Source organism: Macaca thibetana, chromosome X (genome assembly GCF_024542745.1).
Source record: "Macaca thibetana thibetana isolate TM-01 chromosome X, ASM2454274v1, whole genome shotgun sequence".
Taxonomy (NCBI): Eukaryota; Metazoa; Chordata; class Mammalia; order Primates; family Cercopithecidae; genus Macaca; species Macaca thibetana.
Genome location: NC_065598.1, coordinates 103,217,288 through 103,232,212, shown reverse-complemented (window position 1 = coordinate 103,232,212; position 14,925 = coordinate 103,217,288). Strand labels below are relative to the sequence as shown.

The window sequence follows — 14,925 nt, the reverse complement described above, 5'->3', positions numbered from 1 at the left end:
GGCAGGCAGCACCCGGAAGAGCTCTGCCTCTAGTCCAAGGGCTGCTGCCGGTGGTTCCCTCCCATGTTTAAAGAGGAGCTTTGGCTTGGTGTTGGGGAACATGCAGAGAAGCCCAGCCTGACTGTGCTGCCCCTGGCTCCTCTTCGATGCTTTGCTTCCAAACCTCTTTAGCCATAACCGTTGCAGACATGGAAAAAAGCAGTCTGTAGGCCAAGTGTGGTAGCTCATGCCTGTAATCCCAACAGTTTGGGAGAACGAGGCGGGTGGATCACCTGAGGTCAGGAGTTCGAGACCAGCCTGACCAACATGGTGAAACCCCGTCTTTGAAAAAAAAAATTAGCTGGGTGCAGTGGCAGGCACCTGTAATCCCAGCTACTTGGGAGGCTGAAGCAGGAGAATCACTTGAACCCAGGAGGTGGAAGTTACAGTGAGCTGAGATGACACCATTGGACTCTAGCCTGGGTAACAGAGCGAGACTCTCTCTCTCAAAAAGAAAAAATGTCTATTATCAATCTTTGGAAGTGACTAAGTAGGATCACTATACACGATTGTGTAGCTTGTATACCTAGCCAATGAAGCAAGTGGGGCTGGACAGGGCTGAAATTACCAAGCCATGTGCCCATCACTCAGAGGGTGTCATGATGGGGGCATGGGCAGCAGGAAGAACCTTTTTCTAATTTGGACAAAGATGCCTCATAGGCTAGTGAAGACCTGTAAGTACCGGAAGAAAATTAGGAAACAGGAGAAACAAAATAATTTCTCACGCTTGGGTAACTCTGAAGAGCCCGAAGGGTTAGCTCTGATTAGGGTCCTAATGCTTCCATACTACGGAAACAATCCCTCCTTCCCACCCCACTACATGGCCAGCGGCTGTTGCAAGGGATTCCATAGCCTAAACTGCGAGGCAGTCAGGCTGCACTCTGAGAGCAAGAAGGCACGGTTCAGAGGGAGAGGCGCCATTTCCCAACCCCAGTCTGAGGAGTGGCCTAAAATCCTAATTTCCAGGCCATCTGATACACTAGGCACAGAGCACACTGTGTTTTTCCACATGCCCCCCCCCCCACCACCTACAACCCTTCAGCTCTGAGGTCACAGCCATGGTGGCCAGGTGAGCCAGAAGCCCCATGGTCAAGAGAAAGTGGTAGACAATTTCCAACTCCCATGAGAAACAGGAGGCTTCAAAGAGGAACAAAGGGGATCCCCTGCGTGTTGCGGAGGTGGGAGGAACAGGGTCCTTAGCTGTCATCACCCACCAGTTCCCAGTACATAAGAGCAGGGGTCCAGGAGGAGCACACAAAGGGCCACCACCAACCAACAATTCAAGGACACAAGGACACCCACAAAGAGGCACCGCAAAGACTTATTGGGATAGTAAGATGAATAGATTTAATCATTCTTGTTTGAAAAACAAGACATAAATTAGTATATATATATAATTTATATATTTTATGTAGTATATATACTATATACAGACATTAGAAAATGTTTCCTCTCCATGAGGCTGAGGGAGAGGTGAAGGATGGCAGTGGAATGACACAGGCAGGGGCTGAGTGGCGAAGTTGGGAGAAAAAGAAGACCATGTCAGCACTCCAGCTTGCAGTGGCTGAGGGGAAAAGGATTCCCCGCTGGCTGCATCTCTGGCCCATTCAACAACTTGGTCCTGGGGGAGGAGAAGCAAGGAAGGGAGGGGCTGGATTCTGCAGAAGAAACTCCCCTCCTCCTTGCTGGGAGAACTCACCACTCAGGGAGACTTTATTGTACTAGAGGCTACCAAGGATGGGCAGGGGTTAAGCACAGTGTACATCTTTATAAAACTCACATCAGAATGAAAGATTTCACATGGACCTCTGACACAGTGATGAAACAGAGGCAGACACAGGGCACAAGGGTGTGGGAAATGGGGAGATATGGAGAGGTGAACAAGAAGCAATCTACAGAAGAAACATTGGCTTTCTTTGTTCCCTACAGTGGGACAGTTGGTAGGGACTCCGTGTCTTCACTCCCAGGAAGGTTGCGGGGATGGGGGTGGGGGCGGGGGGAGGGTTGGCAGCGGTGGTGGCGGTGGTGGTGGCAGCGGCGGCGGCGGTGGCAGCGCTGGTGGCGATAGGAGGTGTGTGTCAAGGTGGATGTTAAACAGTGTGAATTCCCTTCCAGATGGCTCCAGAGAGGGAGAAAGAGGTGCACGACTGCACCAGGTAAGGCGCTCAGCTTCTTTTCTTAGAGAGACAAATCCACAGGGTCAATACACAGCCAAAAGCATATACTCAGGATTAACATATCACGCTAGCTTCCAAAAGTTTAAGATATAGTCATCAACACCCCCCCACCCCTACCCCTTTCCCCCCTCCCCCCCCCCCCCCCCCCCGATCCACAGCTTAGTCAAACTCCTAAGGACAGTCTATCTGGTAGAGAGATGTTGAGAGCGGAGCCTCACGCCTGCAGCAACAGCCCCTGTGCTGGGCTGGGCGGGCTCCTAGGCCTGCACTGGGTCTCCCCAGGCAGATGTTTTCACCAGGTACCTTACCCAAAACGAGTGGGGTGATTCCAGATGCTTGCTCCCTAGTGGACTGAGCTGCCCTGCCCATCAGTGAGAGGCAGGGCACTTTGGGGATGGCTGGTGTGGAGCTACTGGACCTGGAGGTGAGGGCTCCCCAGGCTGGCAGCCTGTTGGACGGCTGCAAACAGCCAAGTGTGGCTGTTTTCTGCAGACATCTCACCGAGGCACAGGCCCTCAGGGTGGCACCTGCCAGGTGAGTGTGAGCCCAAGGTGGTTGGGCACATCTGGACTGAGCGCCCTCTCCCCTCGGCACGGCAATGTGGCCTGCTGCTACTGCCATTGCTCCCAGCAGGGGAGCCGATGCCACGAGGAGCTCAAGGCCTGAGGGTCCGCTTGCTTCAGGCTCTGGCTCCCCCAGCGCCCAACATGGATTGAGCAGGAAGTGAGCCTGATGTCACTTCTCAGCCCGAGAGAAGAGATAAAATACAGCCCTGCTGTGAGCAGAGTGACGAGGGGCCTTTTTCCTCACAGTGAGGCCCAGAGGCCAGGGAAGGGGTGAGGACACCCAGGGCGGCAGCTAAGTCTGCAGCCCTTAAGAGAGAGCCTTAATCGAGAGAGTTTCCACTCCCTGGAGACTGATGGGCTCTTGGACCCTGACTGGCCCAGCAGATACACACACACTCACCACAAGATGCAAGGACCACAAAGCTCAAACCTGGGGCCATGGTTGGGGAAGGGGGACAGGTGTGGGCAGATGCCCTACTTAATAAGGGTTTTTAAGGAGTGGGTGAATGTGCTCATAACAGTCGCCGAAGTTGGGGAGCCTGGTGGGTGCTCTGTGGCTGCCCCTGCAGCTGCTGCCACCTGCTGCTGCTGCTGCTGCTGCTGCTGCTGCTGCTGCTGCTGCTGCTGCTGCTGCTGCTGCTGCTGTTGTTGTTGTTGTTGTTGTTGCTGCTGCTGCTGCTGCTGCTGCTGCTGCTGCTGGTTAAGGTTACGGGCTGTGGACTCCTCAGCTGCACGCAGCAGGAAGGTGTAGTTCCTCACCACCTCTTCTACCTTGGCCAGCAGCTCTTGGCGCTGGGCCTCGGAGCGCACAATGAACACCAGCCGCACGAAGGTCTCAATGAGGCTGCTCAGCACCTGGAAGCTGCCCGTGATGGCTGCCAGCATGTGAGTTGGGCTCTTGTCCACATTGGCCACACGGCGACAGGAGGCCCGGAGCTCCTTGAACTTGAGAGCTAGCTCGAGCTTATACTCGGAGATCTGAGAGACATAGGGCTTGGGGGCACGGGCCTCGGGGCTGGCCACACACTGCCGCAGGACTGTCAGCAGCTCGTTGGTGTCCAGCCGGGCAGCCAGGAAGCCATCAGGGAGGCCATAGGCATGAGCCCGCAGGGCATTGATCTTGGCCAGGCTCCCCTCGAAGGTGGACACACGGAGGTCAATCTCCTGAGTGCGGGAGGCCTCAGGGCTGCTGCTGCTGCAGGTAGCAGCATCTAGCACCTGCAGGGTCCTGCTCACCACAGGTACCACCTGCTCGTCCAGCTTCATGCCAGGCAGAATCTTCATGGGGATAGAGTAAGAGAGCTCATCCTTGCCATCACTGGCATCATCTGCCATGTCACACTTGCGGTAGTAGAAGCAGTAGCGGATGGAGCAGCACTTGCTGCTCTCACTGTCCTCGTCTAGCTCGGCAGGCTTCCGGTACACCTCCGCGGGCAGTGAGAACACGGCCATCTGTCTGGGGCCTTTGGTCTCTGGGGCAACCTGGACGTAGGAGGGGTCTCCCAGCGTCGGTGACTCCAGAGACCTGCTTTTGGGACCCAAGGCTATGGGCAGGCTTGCCTCTAACTCCTTGGCCTCCCTGGGCAGCATGCCCAGGGGCGGATGTGGGTAGACATCCGAGGTCAGCGAGGCCCTGTCACCCTGGTCCAGTTCACTGATACTGTAGCGGCGCATCAGTTTCCTGTAGTTGGGAGCTCCCAGACACTCGCCCCCTGAGGCACACGTGGTCAGGCACGAAACACCACTCTCAGGGTCCGATCGGCACTCTCGGGATTCCAGGCTGGTAGAACGAATGCGCCGGACATTGATGGGGCTGCTGAGGCTCACGCCTAGGCCAGCCTCTGGCTGCCTCTGGCTAGGGAGGACCCTGTCCCTTTCCCTCCCCCGGAGGCTGGGCACTGGTGTCTGGGTGGCTTGCGGCCGGCCCCCCCGGCAGATGCGCTTGCAGTCGCAGCTGCGCCTCTGCTCGCGGGACATTCCCGGCCCCTGCTGCACGGGGCTGCTGCGGAGCTGGCAGCTGCAGCGGCCAGGTGCTGGAGGTTGCAGGTACTCGGTGCCTGGCAGCTCCCCCTGGCTTGGTGGCTTTAGAAGTTCCTCAAGGAACTCCAGCTCATACTGCTTTACCTTCTGCAGTTGGGCCTGCCGCTCATCTGTCTCCTTCTTCTGGCGGGTTGGGAAGGTGGCAGAGAATAAATTGCGTAGCCGGAAAGGACCTCGGGATGACTTGGGTTTTGCAGGGCCTTCAGAGGTCGAGTGGGCTCCATTGAGAGTTGTTTCAAGCTTCCTAGAGGGCATGGTGCTCACCTGCCGGCTGGCAGCCTGAGACCTCAGTGGGCTCTGGCCTCGAGGTTGGCAACTGGGGCTCTGGCCTCGAGACTGACTGCTGGGGCTGTGGCCATGGGGCTGGCAGCTGGGGCTGTGGCTTCTTGATTGGCAGCTGGGGCTCTGCAGAGCCATGGAGTAGGTAGCTCGGGGAACCAGGCTGGTCTCTTCGAGCTTGCTTCTTTTGGGTGTGCTCTCCAGCTGCGCCTTCTCTCCTTGGCTGGAGATGGTGCCCTGCTTCTGCAGGGTGGGCTTACCACCCTCTGGCCCACCTTTGCCTGCCATGTCCCCTGTAGCTTGCTTGCCCACTGACTCTCGGCTTGTTCGCAGAAGATAGCTTTTGGGAGGGAAATTTTGAACAGGCAGCCTGTCCTCCTGTTGGGAGAGGTGCAGGCTCTCAGCCCAGCTGCCTGTGGGTGCTCTGGGGCTGGAAGAGACCTCTGCACCCAGCTGATGCTGAGAATTCCGTGAGGTCTCTGGAGCACTGGGGCTAATTTTGAACTTCAGATTCTTATTTGCACTGCTACTCATCATGCTAACCTCTGGCCTCCCCATGCTGGCCTCCAGCCTTCTCTCACCCCTGCTGGGGGGGTTCCCCAAAGCCCCACCAGGAGTGACTAGACTCTTACTGTGAACCACTTGCTGTAGGGCAGCCGAGATGATGGCCGGGGTCACACTGCCCTTTGGGTCCAGGATAAGCTTGGGGCTCAACCTGACCTCCTTGGGCAGGTTGTCCCTCAGCTCAGAGACCTGCTCTTCACTGAGGGATGATGTGGCTGCCCTCAGTGACATTTCTAGGCCTGCCCTAGTGTGGCCAGGCCCTTTGTCCTCAGGAACTGGGGACAGCAGGCTCAGATTCTTCTGTTCACTAAGCTGTGGGGACAGTGCTGGGTGCACTGCCAAGGAGTATGTTCGTTCTCCCTGTACCTGGCCCTCTGACTGGGGCAGCTTCCTCCGAGCGCCAGGGGGGCCAGTACTCTGGCCTGTGGCAATGGGTTGGAGAGATGGGTTGGGATCCGGGCGCCCGAGAGAGTAAGGGGCCGTAAGAACGGCCTGGGCTGCACAGCTCTGGATCCGGAAGGGCAGGTCCTTGCGGGCAAGGAGGCTGTCCTTGTTGAGGTGCTGGGCCAGGAAGTAGGTGGTGTTCTGGTGCTGCTTCATGGCCGACATCATCTCTGACATGTCTGTGAGCTCTGAAGAGTTGGTTTCATGACCCGAGTCCAGCGATGATTCAGGAGTGATTGTGGCCAGCACAATCAGACCTGGAGGAACAGGGATAGGGCTTGTTACGCTTACTGAAATCAAGTTCTTTTCCAGCTCTACACGGTTGTCCCTCAGTATTCATGGGCGATTGGCTCTAGGACTCCTGAAGATTCCAAAACTTGCAGATACTCAAGTCCCTGATATGAAATGGCATAGTATTTGCATGTAACCTGTGTACATCTTTCCATGTATTTTAAAGCCTCTCTAGATTACTTATAATACCTAACACAATGTAAATGCTATGTAAGTAGTTGTTATACTGTGCTGTTTAGGGAATAATGACAAGAAAAATCTGTACATGTTCAGTATAGACATATTTCTTTTTGTCAAATATTTTTGATCTGCGGTTGGTTGAATCAGTGGATGCAGAACCCTCAGATACAGAGGGCTGACTGTATAGGAGGTGCATAGAAGCCAAGGTTAGCCGGCAGTATTTCCAGCTGGAGAAAAACAATCAGGCCTGGTGAGAATGTAGGGCTGAGGGTGGGAAGAGTGGAGGGGAGGGGACAAAGAGGGGCAAGAAGAAGGGGATGAAAGGCTGGAATCCAAAACAGAAACAAAAGAGGTGGAGCGAGGATCTGGGCAGTTTGATGGCAAATTACCATGCAAATCACATGCAAAACAGCATGCTAATCACAACTATTTTTAGATTCAACAGCTAGGAAATTTTTGTTAATTGTCCTAAAGAGGGGCTGGCAAAGAGAGGTCTCTCTCTATCCCTCCTCATCTGGCCAGGCCTGCCTACAGTCATTGCAGCTGAGGCCATTTAGCTGAGCTTGTCCTCTCTCCAGCAGCCACATGGGACTTGAGCCTGGGAGCAGCCAGCACTCTCTCCAGACTCTAAGCAAAGAGAAATGCCAGCCCTGGGGGCCAAATACATGGGGGCTGCCCAATGTCAAGGGTATCCTCACATACGGAAAAGGCAGGCTTTCTCTGACCCCAATACCTTCACCCTCCCTTTCTACACTTTTCCCTGCCTCACATGCTTTCTCGTGGTCCCTATTCCTCCCTATTCCTTTTCTGTTGCTGTGTCATTTACCTCTTCTCTCTCTCTCTCTCTCTTTTTTTTAAAGAGTCTTACTCTGTTGCCCAGGCTGGAGTGCAATGGTGCAATCTCAGCTCACTACAACCTCCACCTCTCAGGTTCAAGCGATTCTCCTGCCTCAGCCTCCTGAGTAGCTGAGACTACAGGTGTGCACCAGCCTACCCAGTTAATTTTTGTATTTTTAGTAGAGACGGGGTTTCACCATGTTGGCCAGGCTGATCTTGAACTCCTGACCTCAAGTGATCTGCCCACCTCGGCCTCCAAAAGTGCTGGGATTACAGACGTGAGCCACCACGCCCGGCTCTCTTCTCTTTTTTTAAGGTGTATGTGTATGGAGGGACATATGTGTGACTATGGGTACATGTGTGACGTGTGTTTGTCTACAAGATGGACATACGTGTGTCTATAACAGGGAACAGCATGCATGTTGTACAGTTCTCCTATGAACTAATACTTAGTAACAATAGCTACCACTTACTGAGGCCTTACTGTGTGCTAGGCAGTGCTTACATGCTTTGCATGAATGATCTCATTCAATCCTTATAACAACCCCATGTGATAGAACTACTTTTATAAAACCCATTTAAGGTTACAGAATGAGGGTCAGAGAGAGTAAGTGCCTTGCCAAAGGTTACACTGACAATGACTGAAGAAACCAGGATATGGGTGCATCTGATTCGGAGCCCATGTTCTTAGGCAGGATAAAGACCTCAGCCATGAGCAGTGATGGCCTTTGGCTCCCCTGGTCCCAGGTCACTAGGTAGTGAGTTGGTCGTTTTGCTTTTCTTTCAATCATGTGCATGCTGGATGTTCTGTTCTTCGCCTGTCTTCTACATCTCTCACAGTTTTTCTCTGATCCTCCATCCTGGCCTGCATCCATAGCTGTCATGACCTCAATCCCTGGGATCTATCTGTAAGGTATTTCCAAAGAGATGCAATGATGAGAGCCAGAACTCTAGCTAGAGCTGAGCAGCCGCTCCCTGCTGCAGCATCATTGCTCCTCTGACACTATCTAAACAACCTTTGGTCCTTCCACTGCCCTGACATACCTCAGTGACTCTGACATCTATTTGGGAAGACACAATGTTACTCACTGGCCCTTCCTGGACAGGAGAAGTGGGAGGAAGGAGGGAGAAGGAATCGGTCATTACCTGCAGTCTGTGGGGGTGGTGGGTGTGGTCCATCCTCGGATGCAGCCAGGGCTTCCAGGGCCTGCAGAGTGGACACCAGGGCATCATCTAGCTCCTGGGCATGATCTCGAACTGTCCGGGTCTGCACACTGTCAATCAATGTCACTGGAATCTCATCGTACAGAAGCCCACGCAGGTGGCGTCCTTGTTCCTGGCTCTGGACAGCCCGGCGCTTGGGGTCATCCTCGTCAGAGCTGTTGTCTCGGAAACCAGGGGGTGGGGCAGCAATGGCTGGCAACAGGGAAGTTGTCTCATCTTCCTCCTCCTCCTCCTCCTCACTCCCAGGTGGTGGGAGGGACATCAAATCTACTATATTGTCACGAGACGAGCCAGGCTTCCCACCTTTGCGAGGGCCCAGCTGCTCCTGGAGCTTGGCTTTGCAAGAGTCACAGTAGAAATTCAGGGCGTCAGCCCCAAGGGACTTGTCCAAGGTGTAGGACCGGGCCCTGCTGGCACAAGGCTCATGGTCTAGGCTAGCTGCATCAAAGTCATCAGGGACTACCTCATAACCTTGGCCGGAACTTTTGGATGTGGGGTCAGACTTGGTTCGGGGCCTGGTCTCCTCAAAGAAGATTAGGTTCTCGTTGACATCTGTCCGACTTTCCTGCTCCTTTCTTTGTTCCCGCATATGGAGGTAGCAGAAGCTGACAAGCTCAGAGTTGGCAGGTGGGGGCGTGCAGCGGCTCGATTTCCTGGGGCTGGTGCCCACGCTGCCCACATAACTACTCTCCTTTTTCCCCAGGTGGCCCCCAGTGACAGGGCGGTGGGCGCTGTGCATGTAATCTAAACCCAGAAAGAGAATCAACAGATGAACCCTGGTGCCGAGGATTGTGACTGAGCTCCCTTGTCGTCTCTGGCCCATGTCTCTGCAGCACGACCGAGTGGCAGGTCCCAAGACAAAGCATTGCCTGGCTGCCAAAGATTAGGGGTAGGGAAGTTGATGAGCTATGTTACTGCTGACCCTGAAAGCAGAGTGAGTTGAGTCTAATAACCTGAGCTGCTAATAGCCCCATCACCTCTGAAATGGGAAAATGCATGGGGTATGGTAGGGGTGGGAGTGAACACCTTGGTTTAGAGCCTGGTATCTGGGCACAGCTGGACTCTTACATGGATACCCTCTGTTTGAAAGTCAGCTGTAGACATATGTCCCACTTGGAACTGTTCCTGCCCCTGCCCCCACCTCTTTTCAGAGCTTTTCCAACCACCAGTGCTCTGTTGTTCTTGTTATCTTGAATCTCTTCTAGCAGAAGGAAATAAATCTGACAAGTTACTAATGCTTTAGTCAGAACCCGTTAAACAGGCTACATATAATGCCCAAGAGTTTGCATTTCAGAGACGCCTGTTGATGGAGGGATCCTAAAAGAATAATGCTCTATATTAGAATTCCAGGGTCTGAATGTGTAAAGTATATGGGAGATATGCTGGGATGTGCATATGTGGGAGGAGGGTAAGGGAAGCATTCTTACAATTCTTCAAATTTTATTCTTTTCTGCATTCATACAGGGCCAGCCCTACCTATTACACATACATGTGGCAAATACTCTCGTCAATCGCTCTTAATGATGGTAGGTGTGTGCATCTGAGAATTATCTATTGCAAATGCTTGATCTGTGAATACCTTCTCTCACTGTTTTTGGAGCTCTTCCCTATTTTATCTGTGAGAATACATTCGGACAGCAGACAGACAGATGACAAACAAGCACTAACTTAGGCTAAGGTCCTAATATATGTGATCCTACTTAATCTTCATAACAACCCAATGAGGTAGTTATTATCATTATCTACATTTTACAGCTAAAGAAACTGACTCGCCTAAGGTTACATAGACCAAGTGGTAGACTGGATTTGAGCCTAGGTCTGAAGGACTTCAAAACCCATGTTTTCAGTCATTGCCCTTATAGCTCATCATGGTGATCAAGATGCTGGAAAACAAGACTTCGAAATGCCACTCAAATTCCAGTTTGACAGAGTCAATATGCCAGTGCTGCCTTTCACTAGAGATTACATGTATGACAAAAGTACAGCACTGGCACCTAACAACAAAACCCCCAAATACAGGAAGAAAAAACTGACAGAATTGAAGGGAAAAATATACAATTCAACAACAGTAGTAGGAGACTTCAATACTCCATTTTCTTTCTTTTCTTTTCTTTCTTTCTTTTTTTGAGATGGAGCCTCACTCTGTTGCCCAGGCTAGAGTGCAGTGGTACGACCTCGGCTTACTGCAACTCCGCCTCCTGGGTTCAAGTGATTCTCCTATCTCAGTCTCCCGAGTAGCCGGGATTACAGGTGCCTGCCACCACGCCTGGCTAATTTTTTGTGTCTTTGGTAGAGACGGGGTTTCACCATGTTGGCCAGGCTGGTCTCGAACTCCTGACCTCAAGTGATCCACCTGCCCTGGCCTCCCAAAATGCAGGGATTACAGGTATGACCCACCGCACCCGGCCAATACTCCACTTTCAATAATGGATGAAACAACTAAGCAGAATATCAACAAGGACAGAGGACCCGAGCAATACTATAAATCAAACTAGATCTAACTGAAATCTACAGAACCATCTATCTAACAACAGCAGAATATGCATTCTTCTTGAGTGCATATGGAACACTGTTGTGAATAAACCATATGTTATGATATAAAATAAGCCTTACTAGATTTAAAAGGAATAAAATAATACAAAATATATTTTCTGAGCACAGCATAATTAAATTAGAAATCAATAACAGAAGGGAGTCTGGGAAATTCACAAGTAGAAATCAAACAAAACCCCCCTTTTTTTTTTGGATACAGGGTCTTGCTCTGTCGCCTAGGCTGGAGTGTAGTGGTTCAATCTTGGCTCACTGCAACCTCCACCTCCCGGGATCAAGTGATCCTCCCGCCTCAGCCTCCCAAGTAGCTGGAATTACAGGCACCTGCCACCATGCCTGACTAATTTTTCTATTTTTGATAGACATGGGGTTTCACCATGTTGGCCAGGCTGGTCTCAAAATCCTGGCCTCAAGTGATCTGCCTGCCTTGGCCTCCCAAAGTGCTGGGATTACAGGCATAAGCAACCACGCCCAGCCAAAACACTCTTAAATAACCAGGCGGTCAAGGAAAAAAAATCAGAAGAGAAATTAGCAAATACTTTGAGATGAATAAAAATGAAAATACAATATACCAAAATTTATGAGATCTAGCTAAAGTAGTTCTTTTTTAAAATTTTTTATTAATTTATTTTTTGAGATGGAGTTTCGCTCCTATTGCCCAGGCTAGAGTGCAATGGCACAATCTTGGCTCACTGCAACCTCCGCCTTCTGGGTTCATGTGATTCTCCTGCCTCAGCCTCCCAAGTAGCTGGGATTATAGGCATGTGCCACCATGTCCAGCTAATTTTGTATTTTTAGTAGAGATGGGGTTTCACCATGTTGGTCAGGCTGGTCTCGAAGTTGTGACCTCAAGTGATCTGCCTGCCTCAGCCTCTCAAAGTGCTGGGATTATAGGTGTGAGCCACCACGCCCGGCCTAAAAAGTTCTTAAAGGGGAAATCTGTAGCTGAAAGTGCCTACGTTAAAAAAGAGGAAAGATTTCATATGAATTACCATAAACTTCCACTTCTACCTTAAGAAACCAGAAAAACAAGAGCAAACTAAATAGAAAGAATGAATAAGACCTACTATTTGATAACACAATAGGGTGACTGCAGTCAAAAATAACCTAATTGTACTTTTAAAAATAACTGAAAGAGCCAGAGTAATCAGACAAGAGAAATAAATAAAGGACATCCAAATCGGTAAAGAGGAAGTCAAATTGTCACTGTTCACGGATGATATGATCATATACCTAGAAAACCCTGAAGACTCATCCAAAAAGCTCCTAGATCTGATAGATGAATTCATTAAAGCTTCAGGATACAAAATCAATGTACACAAATCAGTAGCACTGCTATACACCAACAGTGACCATGCTGAGAATCAAATCAAGAACTTAACCCTTCTTACAATAGCTGCAAAAAAATAAAACACTTAGGAATACACCTAGCCAAGGAGGAGAAAGACCTCTACAAGGAAAACTATAAAACACTGCTGAAAGAAGTCACAGATGACACAAACAAATGAAAACACAGTCTATGCTCATGGGTGGGTGCAATCAATATTGTGAAAATGACCATACTGCTAAAAGCGATCTGCAAATTCAATGCAATTCCCATCGAAATACCATCATCATTCTTCACAGAACTATGAAAAAATCCTAAAATTTACATGGAACCAAAAAAGAGCCCACATAGCCAAAGCAATCCTAAGCAAAAGAACAAATCTGGAGGCATCACGTTACCAGATTTCAAACTATACTACAAGGCATGGTACTGGTAAAAATAGGTACATAGGCCAATGGAACAGAATAAAGAACCCAAAAATAAACCCAAATACTTACAACCAACTGATCTTTGACAAAGCAAACAAAAACATAAAGTGGGGAAAGGACACCCCTTTCAACAAATGGTGTTGGGATAATTGGCTAGCCCCATGTAGGAGAATGAAACTGGATCCTCATCTCTCACCTTATACAAAAATCAACTCAAGAGGGATTAAGGACTTAAATCTAAGACTTGAAACCATAAAAATTCTAGAAGATAACATTGGAAAAACCCTTCTAGACATTGGCTTACACAAGGATTTCATGACCAAGAACCAAAAAGCAAATGCAATAAAAATAAAGACAAATAGTTGGGACTTAATTAAACTGAAGAACTTTTGCACAGCAAAAGGTACAGTCAACAGAGTAAACAGACAACTCACAGAGTGGGAGAAAATCTTTGCAAACTATGCATCCAACAAAGGACTAATATCCAGAATCTACAAGAAGCTCAAACAAATCAGCAAGAAAAAAACAAACAATCCCATCAAAAAGTTGGCTAAGGACATAAATAGACAATTCTCAAAAGAAGGTATACAAATGGCCAACGAGCATATGGAAAAATGTGCAACATCATTAATTATCAGGGAAATGCAAATCAAAATTACAGTGCAAAATCACCTTACTCCTACAAGAATGGCCATAATGGCCAGGCGTGGTGGCTCATGCCTGTAATCCCAGCACTTTGGAAGGCCAAGGTGGGCGGATCACAAGGTCAGGAGTTCGAGACCAGCCTGACCAACATGGTGAAACTCCATCTCTACTAAAATACAAAAATTAGCTGGGCATGGTGGTGCATGCCTGTAATCCCAGCTACTCAGGAGGCTGAGCCAGGAGAATGGCTTGAACTCAGGAGGCAGAGGTTGCAGTGAGCCGAGACTGTGCCACTGCACTCCAGCCTGGGCGACAGAGCAAGATTCTGTCAAAAAAAAAAAAAGGCCATAATTAAAAAAAAAATAGGTGTTGGTGTGGATGTGGTGAAAAGGAACACTTTTACACTGCTGGTGGGAATGTAAACTGGTACAACCACTATGGAAAACAGTATGGAGATTCCTTAAAAAACTGAAAGTAGATCTACCGTTTGATCCAAGAAGTCATTATATGAAAAAGACACTTGCACATGCATATTTGTAGCAGCACAATTCACAACTGCAAAAATATGGAACCAGCCCAGATGCCCATCAGTCAACGAGTAGATAAAGAAAAATGTGGTACAGTCGGGCACAGTGGCTCATGTCTGTAATCCTAGCACTTTTGGAGGTGAGATTGCACCACTTCACTCCAGCCTGGGTGACAGAGCGAGATTCCATCTAAAAAAATTAATAAATGAATATAAAATTTTTTTTAAAATGTGGTTATGAGATTGGACACATTCAGGGTCGTATGGCTGTAGACTAAAATGTGGTAAATATATATAATGAACTACTACTCAGCCATAAAAAAGAATGAAATAATGGCATTTGCAGCCACCTGGGTGGAGTTGGAGACCATTATTCTAAGTGAGGTAACTCAGGAAAGGAAAACCAAACATTGTATGTTCTCACTTACAAGTGGGAGCTAAGCTATGAGGATGCAAAGGCATAAAAATGATAGGGTGGACCTTGGGGACTTGGAGGGAAGGGTGGGAGGGGGTGAGGGATAAAATATTACACACTGGGTACAGGGTATACTGCTCAGGTGATGGGTACACCAAAATCTAAGAAATCACCACTGAAGAACTTATCTATGTAACCAAACACCACCTGTTCCCTAAAAAATATTGAAATAAAAATTAAATAAAATAACTAAAAGAGTATAGTTGGATTGTTTGTAACACAAAGAAAGGATAAATGCTTGAGAGGATGGATACCCCATTCCCCATGATGTGATTATTTCACATTGCATGCCTGTCTCAAAACATCTCATGTACCCCATAAATATATACAACT

At 49.4% G+C, this 14,925-nt stretch overlaps 1 protein-coding gene across 1 annotated transcript in view; it reads right to left on the bottom strand.

The window, feature by feature from the left end:
* Positions 1-2,421: 2,421 nt before the first annotated feature.
* The window catches only part of FRMPD3 (FERM and PDZ domain containing 3), a 79,807-nt gene continuing 67,303 nt past the window's right edge, over positions 2,422-14,925 (bottom strand). The window contains exons 13-14 of the mRNA XM_050777285.1: positions 8,564-9,385; positions 2,422-6,366 (exon numbers count right to left, since the gene is read on the bottom strand). Coding sequence (XP_050633242.1) covers positions 3,257-6,366; positions 8,564-9,385 — 3,932 coding nt within the window. The 3' untranslated portion in view covers positions 2,422-3,256. The remainder of the gene's footprint in view (positions 6,367-8,563; positions 9,386-14,925) is intronic.